This window comes from Diadema antillarum, unplaced genomic scaffold, assembly GCF_040938485.1.
Source record: "Diadema antillarum isolate AM-2024a unplaced genomic scaffold, OU_Dant_1.0 seq00000269_RagTag, whole genome shotgun sequence".
NCBI lineage: Eukaryota > Metazoa > Echinodermata > Echinoidea > Diadematoida > Diadematidae > Diadema > Diadema antillarum.
Genome location: NW_027271305.1, coordinates 1,192,735 through 1,220,350, shown reverse-complemented (window position 1 = coordinate 1,220,350; position 27,616 = coordinate 1,192,735). Strand labels below are relative to the sequence as shown.

General features: G+C 38.8%; 1 protein-coding gene across 1 annotated transcript in view; it reads right to left on the bottom strand.

Moving 5' to 3' along the window:
- The window catches only part of LOC139729900 (probable gamma-butyrobetaine dioxygenase), a 69,127-nt gene that overhangs the window by 26,269 nt on the left and 15,242 nt on the right, over window positions 1-27,616 (bottom strand). The window contains exons 3-6 of the mRNA XM_071640821.1: window positions 19,847-19,952; window positions 18,551-18,753; window positions 17,686-17,852; window positions 16,126-16,273 (exon numbers count right to left, since the gene is read on the bottom strand). Coding sequence (XP_071496922.1) covers window positions 16,126-16,273; window positions 17,686-17,852; window positions 18,551-18,753; window positions 19,847-19,952 — 624 coding nt within the window. The remainder of the gene's footprint in view (window positions 1-16,125; window positions 16,274-17,685; window positions 17,853-18,550; window positions 18,754-19,846; window positions 19,953-27,616) is intronic.

Below are 27,616 nucleotides of genomic sequence, written 5' to 3'. Positions count from 1 at the left end.
CATGGCCGCTGAGGGCGCTATTTACGATGGCCAATATCTGAATTTATTTCAAATGTCATAGTCAACATGTGTGCGAAATTTGGTGCTTTTATCATAAAATGCACAATTCCTCTAATTTTTCAAGCTATGCCGCTCCACTAATATATATATGGACATATTGAGATTAACATAGCGTGACCAGAATAAACACTCCAACTAAACACTCCAAGCTAAACACTTTAACTCTCAATACTTTACACGTGCTATACACACCGGGTGTTTAGATGTTAGACAAAGTGTTTAGATTTTTAACACTGTGTTTAGTTCATAAACATGTCGCATGTCGCATTTTTTACAGTGTACACATACATAATATGGGTGTGTGGTGCATTCATAAATGTTTATTAACGACTGTTCTAAGATCATTGTATTTCTACCGCATTAGTTACGTTCAGACGGTCATCCTTAAACTCGAGGAAAAGCTATTAACTTCGAGGATAAGCTCTATGGGGGACCAACTTAGTATCGCACAGTCGATTTCGTAACGATATAGAGCTTATAGAGCCCATAGAGCCCATAGAGCCCCTAGAGCTTATCTTTGAAGTTAGCTTATCCTCGAATTTAAGGATCACGGTCTGAACGTGTATTCGATCATTGTTATTAGAACTACTTCCTGCACTTCATGCCCATTAATTGAAATTCATAAAACTGAACCCACATTATTTGTTCTCCCATAGCGTTACTTTATTATCAGCGTGAGAACAATGGCGAAGGACACGGTGTGTGGTAGGCATGCCATTTGAAATACATAGATATAAAACCGCCTTTGTTCTCCTAAGAATCCGTATTAAAGGAGAACTAAGGCGTACATGTTTCATAATGATGTTTTCTAAGGGCATAACGCGGTGTGATAGCTATGACCTTTGACATACCTCTCAAGGAGAACGCCTCTGTTGTTTTCATATTTCGGAGAACAAAGACAGGTTCCTTATGATATACAATGTATTCTAAAGTGCATGGTGTGTGGGAGGCATGCCCTACAAGAATCACATTATGTGGAACCCACCTTTGTGGACAGCAAAGTCGGATATAACAAAATTAATTATTGTTATTCCGTATTTAGTACGATATAGTGCTGATGTGTATAATGTTTGTCGAACGCTGAGCATACTCTTCATCGTACACCTATTTGTACTAATGGCAAAACAAGACAGACGCAAGATACTTGTACCATGCAGTAAGCAAGGTCAGGAGCTTTGCTCAGAGATGATTATGTTTAATCGAGTCTATGGGTGCGTTCGAGCGCTCTAAAGCGAACCAAAGCGAACTGAACTAAAGCGTATCGTACCGTACACAATAGGCCCATTCACATTGCCAGTCCAACTTCGCAAATGTACTGCCACTGCGAAGTTCACCATAGCAACTGTGACGTCAGTGAGAAGTTCACCCAGCAACTTTCGCAAGTTCAGCAGGAGAATTAAAGTGTAAAGTTGGCTCACTTCGCGCAGTTAGATGCAAGATTATTACGCGCTGTAACTAGACCGGGGGCCCAGAGGATTTATTCAGCTGAAAAGGGTCACACTTTTGATGGTCTCATCATATAAGGATGTGGCCAAAGGTCAATAAAATGAATTGCTGGCAAGTCACATCCTGTACCTTAAGCCTAGGGGCCACAAAAAGGGGCCCCGAAAAATGGATTTATTCAGCCGAAGGGGGTCACGGACAAAAGTTGGTGGGTATTGTTCCTTGGGGTGTACTTATCATGAAAACAGCAATGCCAGCAATTTTATCCTGTACGGGGCCCCAGACAGTAGCCCCAAAGGGCCCCACCCATATGGTGTTATTCAGCTGAAAAGGGTCACGGCTAATTTCTTTTGCAATGGAAGTAGTACCCATCAGAGATATCCAAAACACCAATGCCAGCTATTTCATCATGTACGGGGCCCCAGACAGTAGCCCCAAAGTGCCCCCCCCCCCCCCCTCCCCTACACACACACATTAGTTTCATTCAGCTGAAAAAGGTCACGGCTAATTTGTCTTGCGATGGAAAAAGTACCCATCAGAGATATCGAAAACACTAAAGTCGGTTATTTTATCCTGTACGGGGCCCCAGACAGTAGCCCAAAAGTGTCCCCCCCCCCCCTGCACACACACACACACACACACACACACACACACAGACACAAACACACACACACATTAGTTTCATTCAACCGAAAAGGGTCACGGCTAATTTCTTTTGCAATGCAAGTAGTACCAATCGGATATCCAAAATACCAAAGCCAGATATTTCATCCTGCACGGGGCCCCAGACAGTAGCTCCAAAGTGCCCCCTCCCCCCCCCCCCACCCCCTACACACACACATTGATTAAATTCAGCTGAAAAGGGTCAAGGCTAATTTCTTTTGCAATGGAAGTATAGCACCTGTCAGAAATATCCAATATACCAAAGCCATTTATTTTATCCTGTAGGGAGCCTCAGACTGTAGCCCGAAAGTGCCCCCCCCCCATTATAGCTGTTTGGTTTGCTTTGGTCTGTTTGTTTGTTTGTTTGCTTGTTTGTTTATTTTTTGCCTCCTGAGTGATTTGAAAGGAGTAGTGACTAACTTCTTTTGCAATGGAAAAAGTACAAACAAGCTACCCAAAACACCAAAGCTAGTTAATAGTGTATGAGGGTCATTTCGATACCATTTGGAGGGAAATTTTTGAGGATCACTCGCGGAAAACAATAGATAATCCCCTAGAGAACAATAGCGATCCTCAAAAAAGAACAATAGGAGTGAGGATCCTCTGCGGACTGAGAGTGCTGAACTGAGACGGTCGGTGCCTGAATACTGATGGACGTGAGACAGTTCTCCCTCTCTCTCCCTCCCTCCCTCTCTCTCTCTCTCTCTCTTTTCCAAAATTTTTATTCCTTGATGGACCATTTTATTGTCTCAATGTCAGCATAGTGCAACTCATAATCTTCAGCCATAATCTCGGGTTTTTTTTTTTATATTTCTCTCGTTATCATTTACACACACACACACACACACACACACACACACACACACACAAATTGGATTGCCATTTTGAATTGAACTTGTTAAAAGTACCCGACACAGCAGAAATATATCTCTCATTTGCATAACATTCAATAATTTTTCTTCATAAAGTTAAATCCAGGAACTTTGTACCTCGGATCTTGTCTTCTTGACATCCTGTAGAATAGATGATTAGATGACAAAATCTATCGTGGATCTAGTCATGTCGACATCCTGTAGAACGGATGACTAGGTGACAGGATCTTAGATCTTGTCAACATACAGAATGTCAATATTCTGTATAGGAAAGATGATTAGTTGACAATATCTTGGATCTCTTCATGTCTACACTCTGTAGAATAGATGATTAGATGACTACATCTGGGATCTCGTCATATTGATCCTTTACAACAGATGATCAGATGACAAAGATTCGTCATGTCTTCTACTTCTAGTTATGGTTCTCCTTCATTAAGCTGTAGATTCTTGCAGACTATGTTATTTACATATAATACAATTTATTTACGGAGGTTTACAAGCACAAAGAACAAAGACCAGTCACTGTGATCAACCGTTAGTCGGTTAGGGAGTGCTCCCGCAGATGGCGTTGCAACAATTTCTGACGACAGGGAATTGCAGCTTCTTACGGTTCTCGGAAAGAACGATTGGCGATGCAATTCAGTTCTCGAGTATGGTATCTAAGAGGAATGTCTTTGGGTGACTCTCGCCAACTGAGTAATTTGTATGATAGTATTTAGTCCTGCGCCGAAAGATGAGTAAGATTGTGTATTTTGTACATCATGGTTAGCCTGTCATTTTCTCTGCGCTATTCCAGAGTGGTCCAAGTTCTTGCAGCATTTTAGTGACACTTGAGGTATTATGGTAGCGATTCAGAGTGAATCTCGCAGCTCTTCTCAGGACCATTTTCACTTTGTGGATAAGGTTCTTGGAAGATGGGTCCCAAACTGAGGAAGCATACTCTACAGTTGGTCGAACCAACGTTTTGTAAGCTGTGGCTTTGACATAAGAGGATTTTATGTGATTGCGTCTTAGAAATGCAAGGACATTATTGGCTTTATTGACAGTATCGTTGATGTGTTGGGTGCTCTTCAAATCAGAAGTGATGGTTACATCCGAGTACTTCACGGCTTCAACATATCCGAGACGGGCGTAGTTTAGATGATACACGTGTAGCATCTTTCTTCTTTTCCTGGAAATTGTCAAATCCGTGCATTTATCTTTATTCAAAACCACATATCAGAGAAGATGATTAGACACTGCTAGATGACTTAAGTCAATCTCGTCATTTCTACATCCCTTAGAAGAGATGATTAGATGACCAGATCTTAGATCAATGTCAACGAGCTCGACATCCACGAGTCATTAGACCCACGAACTCGACATTGAAAAAGGGTCTGGGTCATAAAGCCCACGAGTTATGCAGCCAATGAGCTCCACACTATGCAAGAAAGACCCACAATCTCGACGCTAGGCAAACAAGAGTCTAAAAAACTAAAAACAAACAAACAAACAAACAAACAAACAAATGTACAAGGCCAACGAGAGGTCTCTTGCAACTCCCTTTTGCCTCTTTAGTGTTGGACTCGTATAGCCTTATTATTTGCATAATATCGTACTCATGGGCCTTACTTGCCTAATATCGAGCAGGTGGACCGTATAGTGCGTGGGCCAATGCTTCTTTATATCGAGCTCGTGGGCCTTGTTCGCCAAGTGTCTGTGTAGCTCGTGGGCTGTATGACTATGTATGACTCCTGGATGTCAGTCCCGTGACGTGACGTCTATACATACCTTTTACTTTTGGATAGTAGATGTAGATATGAAAATATCCGAGACCTATGTAATATAGTCATCTGAATGTCTCTTAAGGAGAAATAACCTAAAAAAAAAACATGTTGATTGAGTGAATGGAGCAATATCATTGTAGTAGAATACATCAATGAAAGTTTGAGGAAAATCGGACAATCCTTTCAAAAGTTATAATTTTTTGAAGTTTTGGCGATGAGACCACTGGATCAGAAGCTTTTTTTTTAAACTTTTCTAGCATAAGGAAAGAGCATTAGACTTACTTCTTTCAGAAAGCAGGGGGAATAATATTTCCCTTAAAGGGATAGTACAGTTTTGGTTGAGATGAGAAATAGGCTTTCGAATTTTTGCAAGATACCAAGAAAACACTTATGATATAGCACAGAGCATACCATTTTAAGAGGAATTCAAAGTTTATTTGATGAAAATCGGGTTTGGAATAACTGAAACATCCAAAAACAAAGTAAAACAAAGCGATCGTTACAAAGTGTGGGTCCCACACTTTATTAGAATCGTTCTTTTTTGGATATCTCAGCCATTTCAAAACCAATTTTTATCAAATTGAAACGTTGAATTCCTCACAAAATTGCATGCTCTTTCATATTTCATATGAGATTTCTCATTATCTCACCTAAAAATGTTAGAAACCTGAAATTAGGTCTCAACCAGAACTGTACGATCCCTTTAACATACGACATGTCAGTAAAAAGTCCAGGGAATGTGTACTTTTTATATGAAATTATATTTTGTGCAATTTCCTTTATATTTTTTTCTGATATCATAGTCCATATGTGATGTCATGATATGTAGCAGTCTTCTTATCCAGTGGTCTCGTCACGAAAATTCCAAAAATTCATAATTTTTCAACGGATTGTCCCATTTTCCTCAAACTTTCACTGATGTGTTCTACTAATTACTGCTGAATTGATAATGATGATGATGATGATGATGATGATAATAATAATAATAATAATAATAATAATAATAATAATAAGATCTTATTTATCCAGGGTAGCCTCTTCAGTGTTGCCACTGCTCTACCAGAGGGCCCTGCCATTATTATTACCCCCCAGCGTTGCCAGGTACCCATTTATACACCTCGGTCAAGAGGGACATAGTGGGTAAAAACATCTTGTCCAAGGACGTAAGCACAGGGCGAGAATGGAACTCGGGTCCTCCGATTAGGAGTCGGGAGTCTTATCCACTATGCCACAGCGCCCCCACTCAATCCACATGTATAATATATGAGGTTAATTCCCCTTTAACAGGATATATCCCGGATCTTGCCATCTGATTATTCATTCTATATACACGATGCAGACATGACGGGATCTACGATCTTCTCATCTGATCAGCTCAGTCTTCTACTGGATGTCGAGATGACAAGATCCGAGATCTTGTCATTGGATCATGTGCCCTACTGGATGTCGACATGACGGGTTGATAATCAAAGACATCTGGATGGCATTTTCAAGCTTCCATAGCAGAGCAAAGGACAGCTTAGGAGTAATCAACAATCTGGTTCCCCAACCTCAAGTTCATATTTGTCATAGTACAGGCCCGTAGCCAGGGGGGGGGGGGGGGGGGTGTGTCGGGTGCGTACGCACCCCCCCCCCCAATTCTGAAAGGTCCACTTTTTCATAATAACGGTTTTTAGCAATTCTCAAGATAACAATCCAAATAAATATAAAGACACATTATATGCTACGTAAATGTGGAAGAGTACGTTTAACAATGTTAAAAATAATTGTACGAAACCCTTTTGTTGTATGAACCATCGGATCGTCCCCATGCACACAAACACAAATGTTATGTATCAATTTGTGCGAGCTATTATTATATTGGCACTGCATGCCATGGCCCTTGGCGCGTGTGACCGGTGTTTTTTTTTTCCACTGGCCGCCCGAGTACGTGCGATTCGTGGATGACATTGAGGTTGACACTTGCATTTTTTCACAGGAACAGAGGTAAGTGGATGAAAATCTAATAGCCTCAAGTTTACATATGTGATAAAAATTAAAGAAATTTCCTCGAAATTACTATAAGCGAAAACCTGAGACATTTTATATCTACGTCTCACAAAGATATAGTACATGTATATATAAGTACATGTTGGCATGATAATGTCTGGGGATAGATTATTATGTCAACTATTTTCCATTATGAATGCATGCTCCAATCAAATTGTGAAAAGGTGGTCATGAATTAGCATTTCTTACGAACGATCAGGAGAGACAAAACAAAATGAAAGGCCTGTCTTACTCCAGTTCTCTTGTAACACTCATTGGGCCATTATGCATGCCTAACGAATTATAATAGCTGCTTTTTCTAGCCCTTTTGCTAGTACCAACATTCGAGAAAAGATCATCTATCAAGTAACTGTACGATCTCCGTGTATAATCTAATGCTTTTAAACACACACTTATTCATATTTTTCATAAAAAACACAGGTAATGAGCCGGATTGGGTTAAAATTCTCACTTACAGCTTTGTAGAAGTCTGAGTCAACAGTATCACACAGTACTTCAAGACGTATTAGTACAAACGATTTCTTGAGCCTGCACCGTTTCAGGCTCTGTTCTGGATACGGCGGTAGAAACTCATTCTTTTTTGTTGTTTATTTTATCATTATTTACTAATCTCTTTCCTAACTTACAGGTAGCGGATTTCTTTGCAGGCCAAATTCGGAAATGTAGTGTTGATTATTACTTATACATTTTCTCATGTTGTGACAGTTCTATTGGTTCTCATTTTAAAGTGAGCCAAAACCTAAGAACATTTTCACTTATAATTTCCAAAGAGTATTATGCAGGCACGCAAACTCATTTTAGTTGTATTTCATTTAAATGTAATGGGTAAGAGGGTATGAGAGAGAATGGAAAGTGCTGAGCTATGAAGTAAAATGGTAAAGTAAAAAGTTTGTCAGATAGTATTACAAAAGAAACTCATTCTTGTTTGTTTGTTTATTTCATCATTATTTACTTATCTCTCTTCTAACTTAAAGGTAGTGGATCTCTTTGCAGCCCAAATTCGAAAATGCCTAGAGACAGCTAGTAACCAAATATGCCACTATAATTTAATAAATAAGAAATAACCATTCCAGTATGTAGGCCCTATCTTAGTGTGCACAGTAAGACAGATCAAATCAAATAGGAAAACATCTGAGCATTAAGCCTGAGGTCTGAATTTGCACTCAACTTCTTCCAATGGCTAACGGATGTTTAATTTTTGAATTTCACTGACCTCCAAATTTCACAAAGAAAACCTTCTTAGCATGATGGTTAATATGACATTTGACTGATATTGGAGATGTTTGCGAATCGGATCTACTACCTTTAATAATTATTAAATCTAAAATGATTATTTGAAAGTTCGGAAATGCTGGAAATATCCTACCACAAGGAGGCAAAATATAAATGGTTCACATTTACAATTCATTTTGTTTTAAAAATTTTCTTATTTACATATTTTCGTTTTTGACAAACTCGCATACCAACGGCTGATATACTGTATAGTAAAGTGAATGTTTCATCTTCCAAACAGCATCCAATGGGATGGAAAACTCCAACTGAAAGGTGGACACCGTGACCATACTCGCTAAAGAAAACGCGTAATAGGGGTCGTTTTTTTTTTCTCACGGATTAGATGGAAAGTGTGATGTACGAGCGTATATAATCAAAGGGTATCAAAAAGGCCGAAATTTGGGAAAATGGTATATTGTTCAATCATGATGAAGTACTTCTTTAGGGTGCAGGAAACATTTAAGGAATACTTGTTTTTAAGGCCCGAAAAAATCATATGATCATTACTCGTTTAGGGGCCATTTTGAAAGTCCATGTATGAGCATGGTGTCCACCTTTTAATTGTCGCTACCCCTCCCGGGACAGTATCAAAGGACCGTTTTGTTAATTAACGCAATCCCCCCTTCCTTTAAAAATCCTGGCTTCAGGCCTGCTAACGCGGGTATACAATGGAAAAAATAAAAGTTAAAACAACACCAAGAAAATCACTATTCTCAATTTTGCGGCGCGCTACGCGCGCAGAGTCTCGAACACAATTAAACTTTGCAACTTCCTGGCAAAATGAGTTTTTACTATTTCCTAGATGAAATACCGTAACGTGATTGCATGCAACAGACAAAAATACAAATTTCCTCGAGACTTTAAAACGTCATTAAAACAGTCAAAATTCACAATTTGCGCAAATTCTTATACAACTTTTGTAGTTCGGTCGTCCAAAGAATATATATATATATATATATATATATATATATATATATATATAATTGTGTGTGTGTGTGTGTGTGTGTGTGTGTGTGTGTGTGTGTCATCATTGGTATTGGTACCGAAGGTCCGTTTTTTTAGTGACCGCAGCCCCCTTGAAAAATCCTGGCTACGGGCCTGTAGTAGATTTAGATAAAAAATCAATGTATCTTATACCATATCATAGGTACTTTAATTTTCTATATTCTGGTGGCAGGTCAGTACAAAGGGAAACTTTACACATGAGTGAACGCATTCGCTTTTGTTCTCCAAAGCACAAAAGTAAAAATTGCAAAAATCGACATGTCATTCATGTGCAAATGCCCTCCGAGATAACAATGATAACAAAAGACCAGATTAATACAATGATAGACATGAACGAAATAGCAAGAGTAAAGCTTTCGCTATCCTGCGTCGCTTTATAACCTCAAACAAAAACAAAATGGGGAACTGAAGGGGAAAATCAGAATTTTCTGTCAATTCCAACTTCAAATGACAAGGGGAGTGTAGCCAAAAGGTGACTTAATGGACAACATTTCTTTATTTCATCGTTTTAATCTAGGAATTAAAGAATTCATCAGTCAAATTCAAGAACCCCATATTACTTTCAAGTTTCCTAATTTAAAATAACTTAAATTTGTACCATTATGGTCAATACTGGTTCTTCTCTCTTGTTATTTGAATTTGGATTTGACAGATTTTCCATTTTCCTCTATTATCTTTAGCCTTTCTTTGTCTTTATGGGTACGAAGAAATCAAAGAAATCATAATAAGTTTATTTTCGCAAATCAATAAATGTTTCTTACTTTGATAAATTTGTCCTTTGTTCTCATTGTTATTTGGAAGATTACTTACGCATGGATAACAACTTGTTCATTTTTGCAATACATTGTATTTACCTTCGTGCCGTGGAAGAAAAAACGATTGTGTTCATTCATGCGTAAGTTTCCCTTTCCACTGGCCTAGCAGGTTGATAGCCCATTAAATTACCTTCAATATGGTGTATAAATACAGTGTACATTAATTTCTTAGCAAAATATTCAATGAGAAAATTATGTTAACTTGAAAAGTGTTTACTTTCTTTTTTTTTGTTAGTATATATACATAATATATATATATATAATTACACATGTTTGCATGTATGTTTCTTTCTTATTAGGATTAAAGTGATAATGCAATAGAAATGCGTGTTGACTTTTCAACATAATGATTCATAAATTCTCATCATTTCATGTGTGGTCAAAGTGGTATCTAATTATTTACCAAATTTTTTGATAATTTTCTAATATTTTTCTTCAGATTACTTATGGACTGTTATGTCTCCATGCAATGTCATTTGTCAATCATGATTAGTTACATAGAAACAAAAATCAAATCAATTCAATTCATTTCAATTCACCATACTTTATTCCCAAAGGAAATACAAAATACAAAGTGATAATAATATTCATCAATTCAGTTGTTAAACAATTAAACAGTACAAATCATTATGTATTGTGCCAATATGTGTATAGATAATAATTCAGCGGGAAATAAAGAACAATTCCCATTTTGCAATCTTAACAAAAGCAAACATAGATAATCGTACGGCGATGGAAAAGAGTAATTCACCGAAAAGCAAGGATTATAGGCCATAGATATTTCAAAAATTGAAGCAAAACAAAACAAAATAGCACCACCATTACCAATATGGCGTAGTGCCTATTATATATAGCATTTATATTCCATTGGAGCATTTGATATACGTAGATACTAAAAGCATATCTTTTACACCGTTGGAGCATTTGATCATTGATACAGTTACTAAAAGCATATCGTTTACACCGTTGGAGCATTTGATCATTGATACATAGGAAGACACTAAAAGCATATTGCTTACAGTACTTGTTTTAAAGTAAACGTGCAAGATATTATTATTCTCGGGAAAGGTAAGCCCCCTACGTACATTTCATTGTCATTTGTTTATCATTGGGATTTATACAGTAACAATGATCAACAGATGATAACAAAATATTGTTCTAACGTGCTTTTTTTCCGGCGTATCCAAATAATCTAAAGAAAAATAGTAGAACTATTATAAGAAATAATTTGACTTGGATATTTATTTGGCCATATAAGTGATATTTAGGGAATTATTTATCAATAGAAGTCAACTTGTATGTGCATTTCATAGTCCCTTTGATGGTGTGTGTGAGTTTCGCTGACTCAGCAAATTTCAGAATGAATTCAAAGTCCATTTAACAATTGGCGCTAATAATGAAATTGGCGCTAATAATAAAAGTCACGGTCATCGAATTGAGCATGATAGCACATAATCAGGAAACATGAAAACACGCACAGTTGAATGTCACCCACCTCTTCCGGAATGACATGTCTAATTATTAGACAAAAACAAAGTAAGAGGTTTCCATGCAACAAAATAAGAGGTTTCCAAGCGTGCAATCACGAAATTTTCGTTTAATCATTACATTGCCAGAGTTGCGATTACTCTGGCATTTTAATTCCCCCTACAGCTGTATTTGATATGGCATGCATATTGAACAAAAAGGCGTCAAATTCTTAACATAAAATGTAAGTTTTTACATCATGATAACACAAATTATCTTATGTTATAGAACGTATAGGTTTATCATAAATCGAGCTTAGCATACCTTGCGCATAATAATGATTTCAGCCTGTCTTTCATCAAAATACACTACATTGTATATCCCCACTAGGTCCATTGATGATGTCAGAGGACAGAATTTTGTGATGAGAAAGTGTATTATATTGCACAGGCTCGGTTTGCCTATAGGGTTTATTACCGAGTGCCACACAGGGAAACAAACACTCTGTTGTTTTTGGAGAGAGATAAGGACTAGCCAGTGGCAGCATACAGTTGCCATGGGAATGCCATCCCATGCTACTAACTCCCCAGCTAGTTTCACTTCACCACTTTGGGGCATGTGTACTTGCACGTGTTACAAAATATAGTTCTGTTTGTTGATTAATGTTGAGGGTTAGATATGCTATGGGAGAGAAAAGAATGAGCATGTGCTTTGTAAATTATAGTTAAGGTTATTCAGAATATGAAAATAATAACCAGGAATATGATTTTTACTGGAAGGAGGAGTGATATTTTGGTGAGTGATCAGTCACAGAAAGTGTTGAGCCAAACAGTTCCGGTGGTCTGGGGCATTGCACCTTGCTCTGCAGAGAAGGGGAGAGGCAATCACAGGTCACGTGGAGGAAATCTGCTGTAAGTAGGCTGGTATTTCGTTTTTTGAATGATATTTTTGTTGGGTACATGATTTATGTATGCATTATGCTTACTGTGTGTGAAGTTTAAAAGTAATGTGAATGCATATTACGGCTTTATAGAGTAGATGAAATGTTGAGGTGAACGGAGTCATTGTCCTCTTAGCCATTGACCCATGGTATCGGTATGTGTATGAAACTGCCCACCTGTTGAGGCACTATCCATTTGGGAGCATAGTTGCTTATTTGCCATTTAATCTTAGAACCATGTTGTATGAGATGACATACAGCGGTGTGAATGCTATGGTTTGAAAATCACCATGATAAGGACCATTCGTGTGTGTATGTTTCTTTTATTTAGGATAACTTCCGCTGTGTATCAGCAGTGAGGAGACAGCTTATCGCACGAGGCTGATAGCTGTTGTGACCTGTTCAGAAGACAAGTGACGTTTGACTTTGGGTATAAATATGTTTCAATTTCCTTACACATTTATGCAAGTTCATGGAGTGGAACATGTTGTCCATTATTACACTTTGTTGTTGACTGTGCAAGTTGCGTTTAAGCTTACTAGTCAGTAATAATGTGGGTTCCAGTATATTGAAACCAAGTGTAGGTTTTATTGAGAGAATGAGGTGACTCTATAATGATTTGATAACGGTTAACATCTGTAGGAGGAGAATAAGTTTGTTTTATGTTTTCATACACAAATTATTAGTATGATATAATGCTAGTATGTGATGTGTAACTTGGCAGACTAGAAGTTTTGGTATGGATTATGCTAAACAAGGCTACTGAAGAAATGAAAGCAGTTGATAATGTTTTGGAAGTGATACAGCTGTAGTTCAACTTTTCATTTCATTTGAAGGAGTTGATATGCATTTGACACTGATGATGCAACATAAAGCAGTTATGGTGTACGATTCAGTGGTATTGTAAACCATGATGGGAATTATTATAGATCACTGATAGTGAGGAAGAGCTATGCATATTGAGTTACAGTTTTAATTACAGTCTTACAGTAACTCTCGTGGACTGAGATAAACAACTGAGAGTTTTTGTGATTGTGTTAGAACCAAGTGTAACAAGCTAACGCATTGCTGATGTTATCATGGCATATACGAAGTGTGTTATGATGTTGGTTTTTTCTCTGCTTGTTCTTTGCAGGGTTTCTTGTTTGTTTTATTACTTCGGTAATAAACGTGCATATTACTGCAGGTCAACTGGTACGCTCATTTGAGTACTCTCGGGTATCTAAACCAACCCACCCCCCTAGGGCACATAACAGCCCCCATCCCCCGACAATATACACTGCTGCAAAATCAGGAAAATATGGGAATATTTCACCTAGGCCTATAAGGTATACGAGTTCGACATATAGGGACGGATTTACAGGCGAGAATACAGTATTGTTCAAAGTAACTGCCCAAACCATTCAGAACCATCAAGAAATACAATGTTAAAGAAACCAATGTGAGCTCATTGTCATAGCGTGGAATTACCCTTTCATGTTTTTGTAATCACATCTTTACAGCCCATTTTTTCCAGGACAGAACAGTACCACATGTATTGCATAAAAACGAGAGACAAAATCACACGGCACCAGACTGGTGTTTGAATGTTGTTATTTCTTTCGCAATGTAAAGCTTGAAACAAACAAACAAACAAACAAACAAACAAACAAACAAACAAACAAACATACCGACTAAAACGTCTTGCATTTTCAAGCTATCTTTAACACAGACACAATATCCCAATTCAACACATTTTTGATGAGGATACTTCTCCATCCATTCATTTTTTTTTTCTGCATTAAGTTTTTTAAAAGTGGAATATCTTGTCTAAAACAATTTTCGCTCCTCACTTGACTTACCAAATCACTTCATTTCAGGTCCGATCAAAAAGCAAAAGCAAAAGACAAAACGTTTTGGTGCGTTATGCTCAATGGTGCATGACGTCAGAGCATGATGTAGGATACGTAAACTCTCCTGACAGTCTTATGTGTATAATTGCAGTAGTTATGGTGTGACTGATCAAACGGTGTGTGTGTGTGTGTGTGTGTGTACATTGTGTTCGTGAGTGCGCGCATGCGTTTGTTTGCCTTCACCTGTATGTGATGTACATGTGTCATAAATGGCGCGACGCGAAGTGTCATCCTTTGGAGTACGTGCGAGTGTGTGTATGTGTGGGTGTTCAAAGGTTACGTAAAATATGCACTCCCTCGGAAAGGACGGGCTTCACGTTTTTTAAGCTCTTGTTTTGTTGTTGATCGGTAACAATAATGAATTGTGATGAATTATGAATTTGTAATGATGTATGTGTTTACTGTATTGTGAGTATAAATTATGCTTGTATGTTTGTGTATATATTGAAAATTGTATTTATTTATATGTGTACATGTACATGAATGTACGTATGTATGTATGTATGCAGATATTCCTATATGTATGCCCATATGCCAACAAGAAGAATTTCCTATATGGACAATAAATGAATCTGAATCTGAATCTGAATCTGAATGTGAAAACAAAAAACAAACAAACAAACAAACCATCAACCGAATTCGTTCAGCATACATCCCTAAACAAAACTTAACTCGCATGCAGCCTGATAAATTGTAGATACATGACCTCGTTAAAACACGTATGTTACGTGAACTTAAATATGAGCGAGTACATTCACGACCAAGCAATGTGAAGATGAAATAATGTGTACGTAATGATAAACAGCGTGTGAGTAAATGCATAATGATAACCACATTACAGTAACATTGATGTGAAGACCATACCAAAAGGAAAACTAACCATGCTACCAACCAAATAATGCTGAGTCCGCAGAAAACGGTGCCAATATCACATGATTTGGGCCTAGGCTTGTGAAGTTTCAGGGACGGCAAGGACATTACTTCTCGTCCATGATATACCTACCACAGAGCATTGTTTCCTCAATCGAGGAAATAATGCGACCCGACAGGAAGAGGGAGGCTATACCCTGCCCAATATACTCACATACCCACAAAAACTAAAGAAATAAAATAAAAACAAGGATTTTTATTTGTGCCAAGGTATTAAACAAATATTGGTTCATGGTATTGTAACAAAGGTGTCAGTAATGCGAATAATTTCTTTGATTTTATTTAGATCATTTTCATTTTATATAATTTCGTTTATTTCATTTCCAAAAGTTAATAATGTAGTCACACGTATTTGTAATTAGTAAAGAAACAAAACTTAAAGCACTGTATCTGGACTCGCTGTTAAATTCCGAGAACGCTACCCATCGGCGCAGACGGTGGGCTTTCCGCCATCACACCAGACGACCGAGCCGATGGAGAGTCTAAGATCGGACGTGAAACCTTTCTCTGAATTAAACAGTGAGTCCAGATTAAATTCTTCTTTCTTCAAGTGAATGCTACCTGGATGAATCAGAATTTACATCAGTTTATAATACGTGCAAATAGATGGAAATATTTATTCATCATTTCGCATCGCCGAGTATATGATATGACCCGCTTCCATTCATCTACAATATGTCTCATTCAAGCTGTAATGGTCCTCTCACGGACCAACACCACACACACACTCACACACACGCACACACACACATACAAACACACGTACACACACACACACACACACACACACACACACACACACACACACACTTCTTGCGTTCATAAGCTCGCTATAAAACGAGTCCACCCCCCGGAGGAAGCCTGTTGTATCCGGGCCACCAACTATATACAGGTACACCACACTTTTCCCATCTCAAAGAAAAAGGTGCCATAAACCACGTATTTTACTCGACGCTTTGTCCTAGGACTCTTATCTTTGACAAGACGGCATCCCAGTCTAAAAAACCTCCCTCCAAGTGGCGAGAAGAGCCGGGTTTCAAGGTGAAAGCCTCCCGACCATGCAACACCCGATGGTTGTCCCGTACGACAATGTCACCTGTAGGGGGTCAAGAGAGAGTGCAATACGAGAGACCAGGAGAGAGGTGCACTTAAAAGGCAGATGGGTATACAGATAGACAGATGATTATATTAAATGGATTAGTCAAATACCGGTTAGTATTTGGCTAAACACAGTCACGCGATGGAGGCACATTGGTTATGTTTGCCCATGGGCAGAACATTTTTGTAATGTTCTCCCATGGTAAAACATTTTCACGTATCAAACAAATGACAAACGATACAAAACGATTGATACGATCATTTTTTCACGCAATCGATAGGATAAACTTGCCTATACATTTGACTAACCCATATAATATAACAGATGGTGACTTTTGTTGTCGGGAACATGTACCAAAGTTAAACCAAACGTTCTACCTTCAGGGTTTGAAATGCTATTTCGGGAGGCTATAAGTCCCTCGACTTCGTCTCGGGACTTAGGCCCCTACATGTATTGTATAACCTCCTTTCAAACCCTTCGGGTAGAACATTCGGTATGTTCCCTCCCCCGCCAGTCATCATCTATATATAAGTATATTGAGTAGATTATAATAAGGGAGCTTTAGATTTTCGTGGACGTTTACGATCAGAAAAAAAAGTGTTCTGCGCATGCGCAAATTTGCATAAAAATCGACCTCTCAAATCGTCTGAGTTTGCACGCGCACGGTCGGTTCTGGGCACTGTTTCTGGGCCGTTTTGCGTCCGCTCGAATTCACACCCGTCCGCAGAGAGCTACCAGTAATTGATGCACTGATCTTATATGGGGGCGCCATTTTACTAATTTTTATAGGCTGCATCCTAGCGTAATAAAGCTACTTTGTAACATGACGCAGGGAGAGAGGAGAACGGCCAAAGCAGTCGTCGTCTTTGAACGACCGCGTCGCATATATTTCTAACCATTATCATCATCATCATATTGTAATTGTACCATTTCAATAAATTTCTTTATCACGGCTCTCTTAATGTCATCTACACCGTCTTTCCACAGCATGAGGAGTATGATAAGGTCTCTTCTGCTGTATCATTATGTTTCCTTTGACCATACATCAGTGAGAAGCACAGAGACCACTCTGATGCTCCTGGGAGCTATTTCACTAACATCAAGACTTACATCCAGCGGGGAAAAAAAAATGAGCCTAAAGTTAGGACAGATTCAGATCAAATCTAGCTGTGATGGATTTATCGACGTTCAAGATGTATTCCAGAACGCGGCAAGGTGGGCGCAGGATATTGTTCCCATCTGGCTTATTGAAACAATTACGAATACATAAGGATTGATTGATCTCAAAACTGTCCGGAAGATCAATCGCAATTGAATTTAGGATTGATTTTATGACCAAGTGTAACAGACCCGAGGACACCAATGCGTGAGTAAATTACCTGGAATGCGCGTGGCACAAGGACACTTACCACCTCTCATCCTATACCGGAAGACATTGACGGGGTCATACAAAAGGTCCGCAAAGCAAGCCAGAGCCTCGTACGTCGCGACGACGTTGTCCACGTCCATGCGGAGCATTGCACTCCGCCCGTGGTCACTGAATATGATCTTGTCGACAACGCCCTTGTCATTTAGTCTTTGTCCAAATCGTAAAAAAGAGGTCATTACAGATTATCTGGAGGATCGAGGGTCATCTTGTTTCTATCATCTTTATCAACGTTGACAAGAATATATCCTCTGTGTGCCACATTTATACCTGTCCACAGATTTATTTGTGAGATTTGTGCACATTTGAATCGTTGGCATAGAAAAGGTTAAATATAACTGCAAGTGTCATTGAATCATTTTATAACTGGTGTATTCTTCTACTTTTTTTGTTACATTGCGCTATTGATGTTGCCTTGGGCTTTTTTCCAACATAAACACAAAAAGTTATTGGTACAAATCATTTTGTAAAGTCCTTCCAGAGTATCAAAGATCTTAATTAATCCATGTACCCAAGAAAACAAATATTAAAACGGAAATCTATTTGTTGATTCTTAATCATTTAACCTCCCCGTTTTGTCTCCCTTTTTATTCATTGCCAATAGTTAGGACTTCAAAACATTTATAATCGTTTACCACGTTGTACTGTCTTTTAAGAACAAATAACAATAATATCGTATATGACTTGGCAACCATGGCAAGCGCGTAATGTGCGATGTTTAGAGTAATGGTAATATTCACGAAATTGTCCTTTAAAAGTCAACAACAAATGAAACAACAAAAACAACAAAACAACGACAATACCAACAACGGCAACAACGACAACTTTTAAGATATGTAGGCCTATACCTTATGGTTCGGACTCGTGAATGTTGGAAAAAGTCGCCCACAGCGTCGCGCCCAACATCGTGGTACTCTAGCACTTCTGTCGTGAGGATGTCGAACAGTTTGGGAGCGCTCTGCCGGAGGTCGTTGGCAATCTTGAACCCGTCGACGAGCATGTTCTCACCTCCTTCACCGTCCGCCTGGGCAATGCAATGTAACATCTGGATCTGCGGAGACAAGACGTTGCTAATGTCAGCGAATGTCGTGGTTAAAATCCGCAAAAGCTTAGACACAGCCATGGGCAAGCAACATCTTAGAAACTAGAGGGGATGACATCATCTTAGTGATCTGTATTTTGATGCTTTTATCCCATCATAACCGCCGACACCAGCATGGACGAAAACAAACAAAAAACAAAAAACAAAACAAAACAAGGTGAAATATACGAAAGCAAATATATTGTCAGGCTAATTGTGATTTGTAATTTAATTTGTCCCATTTTTCGAACATTGTTTCAGAGTATGAATATGGACAGTAGCGATAGACGACATGACCATGTATTTGTTAACATTACGCGACGTTACCGTGTCCATTATGTGTCCACTTCAGTAATTACCAATTCTGTGGCCAAAAATTTGTCAAGTTTTGAGGTTTGCTGCTCCCCATCATGAATATATATTCAATTGCGGTGGAATGTGAAAAGGCACTGCAGCCCCCCCCCCCCCCCAAAAAAAAAACAAAAAACAAAAACAAAAACAAAACAAAAAAAAAAAAAAAAAAACCAAAAAAAAAAAAAAAAAAACCCCAAACACACTAACAAGCAAACAAACCACAAACAAACAAAACAAAACAAAATGAGGGAAACATCTTTTTTTTTTATGTCAGTGACAATGTACGATTACCAATCTAACTAATGTAATAATAATTATATGATAATATGTATGATATAGCCTACGGTAATCAAAATTTTCCAAACATCTGAATGTACTCGTCAAGATGCAGATATTTAGGTGGCTGCAGTGATGATGGGATGAAAGAAAGGCATTCGCTCATAATCCATGTGTGTAGTAGGTCCGTGGTGATACGAATCAAGTATCTACTATCATGGACATTCCACAAACAAAACAGAATCACGCTCCGACTGATATCTCATAAGCCCCCCCCCTCCCTGTTCCTTTATTACTCTTTTATTTCCCTTCTTGTATAAAGAGAGAGAGAGAGAGAGAGAGAGAGAGAGAGAGAAAAGGGGGGGGGGGTAGAGTTTGCCTCACCATACTCTCATTTCTTCTTATAAATAAAAATGCAGTCGCTGACACTCACATCGTATGTGTCGTTGAAATACGTCAGGTCGGTGTGACTGCTCAGGAAGCTCGAGGTGTAGGCTATGTTACTCGGGTCCACCTTTGCCTTCACGTGAAACGTCTCCCTGTACGTGTACATTGAGAAAAAAAAAACACCCCACCTTTTTTGTGCAAATAGCAGAATAAATAAGCAAGTTCGGGACTCCAGTCTGCACATGAGCAGAAAAAGGTAATTTGTACTGAGATACCGGTTGGTTTTCATATTCACTAGGCGTTTTCACATCAGCCCGATATTTCGAAATAGCGCGCTATTTTCTGACTTGGGAAATTAACCCGATCACGAAATAGCGCGCTATTTGATAATGTGAATACAAATTAGCGCGCTAATTGATCGAGAAAATTTCTCGAGTCCAACTCGGGAAATTTCCGAAATAGCAGGATAATTAATTGATTATGTTCGGGCTGATGTGAATATGGAATGAAATAGCGCGCTAATTTGCGATCTCGAGAAATATCTCGAGCTTGGAATTTTATCGGGCTGATGTGAAAACGCCTACTTAAGCTACCCTGACACTTGCACGAATTTGGGTTTGCGCATGGTTTCAGCATTGTCACGTATCATTTCGTGCCAATGCGAGAAACACTCGTGGCAACCTGCGGGAGAATGCTGGCCAATGCCGTCAATGCGTGAAAATTTTACGAACTGTTCAAAATTTTGGCACGACAAAATGTTTAGTCAAGTTTCGCGAACCCTTCTTGAACTACGCACAACCTATGCCCAAACTAGCCGAACCAGTGCTTACTAATGCGTGCCCATCAACCTAGTGACACGCAGGTCACGAATAAATCACGACCAATTCGCAAGTAGTTCACGACTAACTTGCGTGTTCTTTGCGCGTAAAATGCGCATACTCCCGCATAGTTTTCGCATGCCAATCGCATAGTCTACGCATGATAAGCGCGTTAAAGGAAACCAAAACCCAAATGTGAATTTGGATTGAGTGAAAGTAGCAGTATCAACAGATCATATCAGCCAAAGTTTGAGGAAATCGGCTGTCAATTCAAAAGTCATGATTTTTTTTTTTAATTTCGATGCAGTAATTGCTGGACAAGGAGGCTATTATACAGTGGGTTAATGAAAAAGGTTTAATTTTTCTTGGAAAGTACACGTTTAATCGACCAGCTACTGACATTGGTTAAGGGTAACATTATTTCCTCTACTTTTTGAAAAGAAGTAAGCCAGAATGCTCTTCATAATGCTAAAAAGTGAAATATGTGGAATTTTCTTCCTGTTTTCTATATTGTTATCCGTATTGATGCATGTGATATGAACTGTGATAGTCTCCTCGTCCAAAGATGGCGGCACCGAAACTTTCAGAATTTATAATTTTTTTTTTTTATAACTCTGTTTTCCTTTAAGTGATAAAGAGCAGTCGTCACAATACAGATTAATAACAATCTGTTCGTATCATGGCAACAACCAGCTCATCCTCTGACAGAACCTCTGCAGTCCAAGACCAGTTGTTCAAAGGCCAAAGACAAGGGAAGGAAGACAGTTGGTGGGTCAAAGAAGGACATTTCGGGATACACGATAATGTTGTTTGTTGAATTTTTCCAAACACATTGTGTTAAAAAAGAGGGCAAAGAATTGATTAGGATGTATAAACTAAGGCCAGATTGTGAACTCAAGTTTGGGCTTAACAATATAGGATTACACTTTGTTATACCGTAGTTTTGTAGATATTCGGAATGTTTGTTTATCCTAATGATGCAGGGTTCGTTCATTCTGAAAACTGGATAATGACATACATTTGACAATTCTTATGGTGAAAAAAAAAAACTTCTATTAGTGACAAAGTACGGTGATATCATTAGATTTTTAGATAAAGTATGATATTAAGCATTTGAAAAGTGAATGAAAACATGCACACACACATATATGTATATATATACAAACATACAAACACATTTTGTTTTGCGACCTGGGATGTTAATTTGTAATAACTGAATTCTAATGAACAAAAATAACATCTTCTCCTCTCTTACATTATCATCGGGATGATTCACACTATTGTTTTTGTACGAAACAACAATAAACTCAAAGGCAGACTTCCCTCCAAAAATTACACATTTATGTAGGGCCTATTGATCGTTACTTTTGAAAGGATCCTGCATGTTCCCCTATATAGTCATGATGGATCAGCCCCTTCCCACTGGAATATAACTACTCAACAGAAACAGTAATTGTTAACAGATTATTAAATGACCTTCGGTTAACGAACCGTTTTCATTGTCGGATTAACGAGACTTTAGAATGAGGAAAACTCAGGACAATTGATGCAATTTTATGCTATTTCATATTAGGATTACCGAATCTTCGGAATAACGCACGTATTTCATTTTTAGACTTGCTTATCTTCGGAATAACAAACATCCCCGCAAACATCATTGCAACTTTACCCACCTTCATTTCTCAGGCGTCCTTCTCCTTTTAAGATTTGGAGTTGCTCAAAAACAATGAGCCCTATAGTCACTACATTATAAACATTTTCTTAATGTTTCTTTGATGTTGTCGAATTTCTTATTATCATTAGATACAATCATGTACTTGGAAATGGAAGCAAGTTTTATGATCTAGAAAATGAAAGGACAAATATGCTGCAAATGGTGTCCTGGCAACGAATACGAATACTTAAATAATGCGTAAATGTGTCGTAAACATGACGTATCACTGAGTTTCATTGAGAATACTCATTTCTTGAACTATTCGTAAATTCGAAATGACTAAACTCGGCCTGCGCACCACAAAATCCCACGTACTGGCACGCCATAATGCGGTGCAGGGCGCAAGCCAAAATTCGTGCAAGTGTCAGGGTAGCTTTTGACCCCGTTTACAGTGCGGGGCTGGGCCGCGGCTCGGCCGCGGCCGAGCCCTCCTTCATTTCAGTGTAAACGCCCAAAAGACCAAATGCGGGGCCAAAATTGGCCGCGCATTTCGCCACGCTCTGGAGCCCGGCCTTTTCTCAGTCCCCGTTTACAGTGCGGGGCTGGGCCGAGCCGCGGCCGAGCCCAGCCTCAATTGCGGGGCCGAGCCCCGCAATTTTGTCCGTTTACACTGCCGGACTCGGCCGCGCTTTTAATTCAAAGCTTTCAATATTTTGTCGTAGTGGCGCTCTGCTTGTAAACAAACGCAATTTGGTACAGTCTGGTTTTCAGACCCTTTGCCAACTGAATGCCCATTATTCGGGCAAAGGCCTTTGCCGAAGGAAAAATCCTTTGCAGGACAAAACCATCTTAAACTATACTAATTTTCGACGTTGAGGGGGTTGATATCCTGAAAAACGAAATAGTACGGGCAGAGGGTTTGGAAGCCACACTAAAATTGGCCGCGCATTTGGCCCAATTTGCGTTTACGCTGAGAAAAGGCCGAGACCACCTCCAGAGCGTGGCCAAATGCGAAGCAAATTTTGGTCCCGCATTTGGCCTTTTGCTCGTTTACACTAAATTGAAGGCGGGCTCGGCAGCGGCCGAACCGCGGCCGAGCCTCGCACTGTAAACGGGGTCTCAGTGTCAACGCAAACTGGGCCAAATGCGCGGCCAATTTTAGTCTGGCTTCCAGACCCTTTGCCCGTACTATTTCGCTATTCAGATTAACCCCCTCAACGTCGAAAACAAGTATAGTTTAAGGTGGTTTTGTCCTGCACAGGATTTTTCCTTCGGCAAAAGCCTTTGCCCGAACTGCGAGTTCGTCGCCACGGAATCCACGTGGCAAAGAGTCTGAAAACCAGACTGTACCAAATTGCGTTTGTTTACAAGCAAAGCGCCACTACGACAAAATTTTGAAAGGTTTGAATGAAAAGCCAGTGCCGAGCCCAGCAGTGTAAACGGACAGAATTGCGGGGCTCGGCCCCGCAATTGAGGCCGGGCTCGGCCGCGGCTCGGCCCAATCCCGCACTGTAAACGGGGTCTTTGTCCATGGACCAGGCCAGATATTGGTACCACCTGAGGTGGCAAAATCTTTTGGGTGTCATTTTGTTTGTCGGGCATAGATATGCTTATCAAGCTATGATAGCATTTCTAAATGAGTAGCTTAGTCATAATGGATGAATTTTTAACCAATTTGGTCTCGTTGTTATATTCCTATACTTCTGAATCGAGACTAACCGGTATACAAAGAGAGCACTGTCTTCTGTATGTCCACAGGTGTTCTGTGGTAAACGCGGTGAGCTTAGTCTTTATTCAAGGCAGCGAAGGGAATATCCAAAGGTTATGATGTCCACAGCCCTTAGTTTTTATTCAAGACGGCGAAGAGAATATCCCAAACTTATGATACAGTGTATATCCCTTTATCTAAAAACAAAAAAGAAAAAGCAGTTCCTCGTGGATTTTGCCGTATTTTTCAATTATTCATCATTTTCCGGTGAAAACGCTACGGTGAAAACGCTAATGCGCTAAATGAACAGAGTGATTTTTGTTTAAAACTGATGTATTTGTTGAGAGGGTAGTATAAAAACAGTACTTTTTCTAATTCACTCCCTCTCTCTCTCTCTCTCTCTATCTATCTCTCTCTCTTGTCATGGCATTCACGGTATTTTATGTTCATGAAACAATTGTTCTGTCCTGCATTATCACCTCAAAGATTTGCTGCGTCGAATACCCCCCCCCCCCCCCCCATGCCGGGAGAAAGGACAGGAGACTTCGCATCTTCAGCCCAGGGCTGGGTGTATAATAATGTTATCGTACAAAGGAAGTTACGGAGAGTGCATAAATGAGCTAGGTGAATAGTACCTTTGTTTTGTTTTTTGTTTTGTTTTGTTTTGTTTTTTTTTTTAAGATTGTAGTGTGTGTTCTTACGCCTTTGGTTTTGTTTTGTCTGGTCTTTGGTAATATTTGGTGTTTCCATTGAAGCCTATTTTTTTCCCCTCGTTTTCTGTGTATACGATTCTAGAACTATTGGTGTTAACGTGTATTAGAGACTATAGTCCAAAAAAGGATCAGACGCCTGGTAGTTTTACTATCATTGAATGCCATCAAACTTTTGCTTTGTGATTTCAAAAATGTATTTGTCATATACCCTGTGAAAAAGCACGATGTTCTTCGATCTGATCAATAAAATCCAGAAATACAAAAAAAAAAAAATAAAAACAGTATAGATAATCCCTTTTATTAGGAACTTTAGATATGATAACGGTACATTGTTTTGTTTGTTTTTCTTTTGAGCAGTGTTTACCAGAATATTGTTGTTAATCAGGCAAAACACACACACACACACACACATACACACACACAGACACGGAAACAATAGTCACATAATGTAAAGACGCAGTATTGTAGCAGAAATTAAGAACACATTGACAGGACAATGAAAAGGTCAAAGAGACAAAAGAAGGGGGTGAGAAGAAAGAAAGAGAGATCTGATGCCACGCAACTCCATCACCAGCTGGAAGTACGAATGGAAGTCGTCCCGGAGATCAAGGTGAGTTGTTACTTTTCACTGTGCTTCTGTTTTAATATAACCGGTGAAATTTTGATGGTGTCCTTTTTTAGAGCATCATATGCTGAATATAGTGTGCCAAATTTCAGAGGAATTGGTTTAAAAACCTTGAAATTATCAAAGGTCACACTCGACCTGTCTTTGGTGAAAGAGCGTCAAAAATATTTGGTTTTGGTCGGGTTAATGGCTGAAATCTATGACTAAGCTACTACTCTCGAAATGCTATCATAGCAAAATATAATCCTAGATAGATATATGCCATTTCAAAATGCACAACATATAGAACTTGCCACCTCAGGTGGTACCAATAACCCATTTTTCGGGTCTTGGCCCATGGACTAGTTTATTATGTGACAATTGTTTCCGTGTCTGTGTGTGTTTTTTTTTTTTTTTGTTTGTTTATTGTTTTTGCCTGATTAACAATATTCTGGTAAACACTGCTAAAAAGAAAAACAAAACAAAACAATGTACCGTTATCATATCTAAAGTTCCTAGTAAAAGGGATTATCTATACTGTATTTATGCTACCCTATAATTCGTGTTTCAAATTGTAAGTATCTGGGTGTGCAAATTGATCAATATCTAGAGTGGACAAATCAAATCGATTCATTGCATAGAAAATTACAAACTCTTTTATACTTGTTAAAAAGAATTCGACCCTGTATAACAGAGCAAATGGCATTGATTTTTCATAAAATCATTATTCAAAGTAGAATTGATTACTGTATTATAATTTGGGGAAACGCGGGGAAAATACGCATTGATAAAATTCAGAAATTATTAAATAGGGCACTAAGAGTTTCTATGAATGTAAAATGGGAGATTTTCAAGTGAAGCATTATTTGATTTGATACAGACAAAATTTAAAGTTAAAGATTGATACATTTACTGAAAGAAGTGATAAACAGTTATTGTATGTAATGTATAGAATTGTAAATAGTATGGTTGGGTGTTCATAATACCGGACACCTAACGTTTTTCTATCAATAGAAACGTGAAAAATCTCACAATTTGCCTGAAATTTTACTCACGTGTGGAGAAAATACTGCGGATTCTCAAGCGCGCACTGAAAATGCGATCTGAGGTACGCGCTGTTAGATGGCGGCTTCGAACGCGTGGGGTGTCATTTTTTCCGCACTCAGTTGCCCTGCTCATTTCTACCGACCACCCTGACAATACGCATAAAGGGCACTTAAATGCGTTTTTTCGACAGGCCGCTGTTTTTTTTCTAGCCGTCATTTTTTCCCCAATAATATTTGAATATATTTTGAATCCTTCGATATTACTTTTGAAGGACTGTTTGATGAATTTGACTTGATTTTTATTAGGAAACTTTTCATCGTAATTGAAATAAATTAGATGAGTCGGTTTGTTTTTTCACATTCATTTCTCGTTTCTGCATCAACTCGTACGGTCGTAGCGGGCGACAAAATGTTTGTCATGTGTATGTGTAACGTGTGTGCACGATCGTACAAGCGGCGGTGACAATTTTGCGGTCAAAATCGTCAAATTTATTACGGAAGGATACTCTACATCTAACAACGAGTCAGCAAAGGTAGGCCTAGTTATATGTAGTTACACGATAAACCTTATTCGATTTTGCTAAATTTCGGTAATTTAGAGGGAATACTTAGTTGTTTTCGCCACATTTTACTCGGTAGCGTAGCCCAGTGAAGAATCGAACACCGTTGCGCGTAGTCCCATGCGTACATTTTCTGTCTGTACGCGCAATGCCATTATAATGCGTGGTCGGTCGTTATGGACCCGGTCGGTGGGTTGAACACCTACCATACCATGCCACAAATTATATTGTAGTGGATAGATCCCTCATCCTGGCAACGCGCATCATACTGCGTTGCCAGGCAGCGCACAGCGCGTCATCCATGGCCATGGATGTGCGCGGAGAAGATGCACCTTGGGCGGTTGGAGACCTGCAGTGGATAAGCTAACACATAAGTCAATTCAACCCGCTGTTATTAATTCAGTTTATTTGTAACCCGTTGTAACAATTATGTAATTTATTTCCATTTAAGCAGACTACTTATATACTGAGAAAAGGAATAATGAAACTAGATGTTCCACACCCAAGAAGTAATTTCAAGAAACGTAGTGTAACATATCGAGGCGCTAAACTATGGCATAATTCATCAGATGATGTGAAGCAAAGTGTATCTCTTTCTATATTAAAAAGTCATCTCTTGAAGTAATGTATTTTCTGTTTGAATTTCTTGTATGCATGTCATTTTGTAATGCGCAGTAGAGTATATTATTATAGTAGCTGCGCAATATAAATGT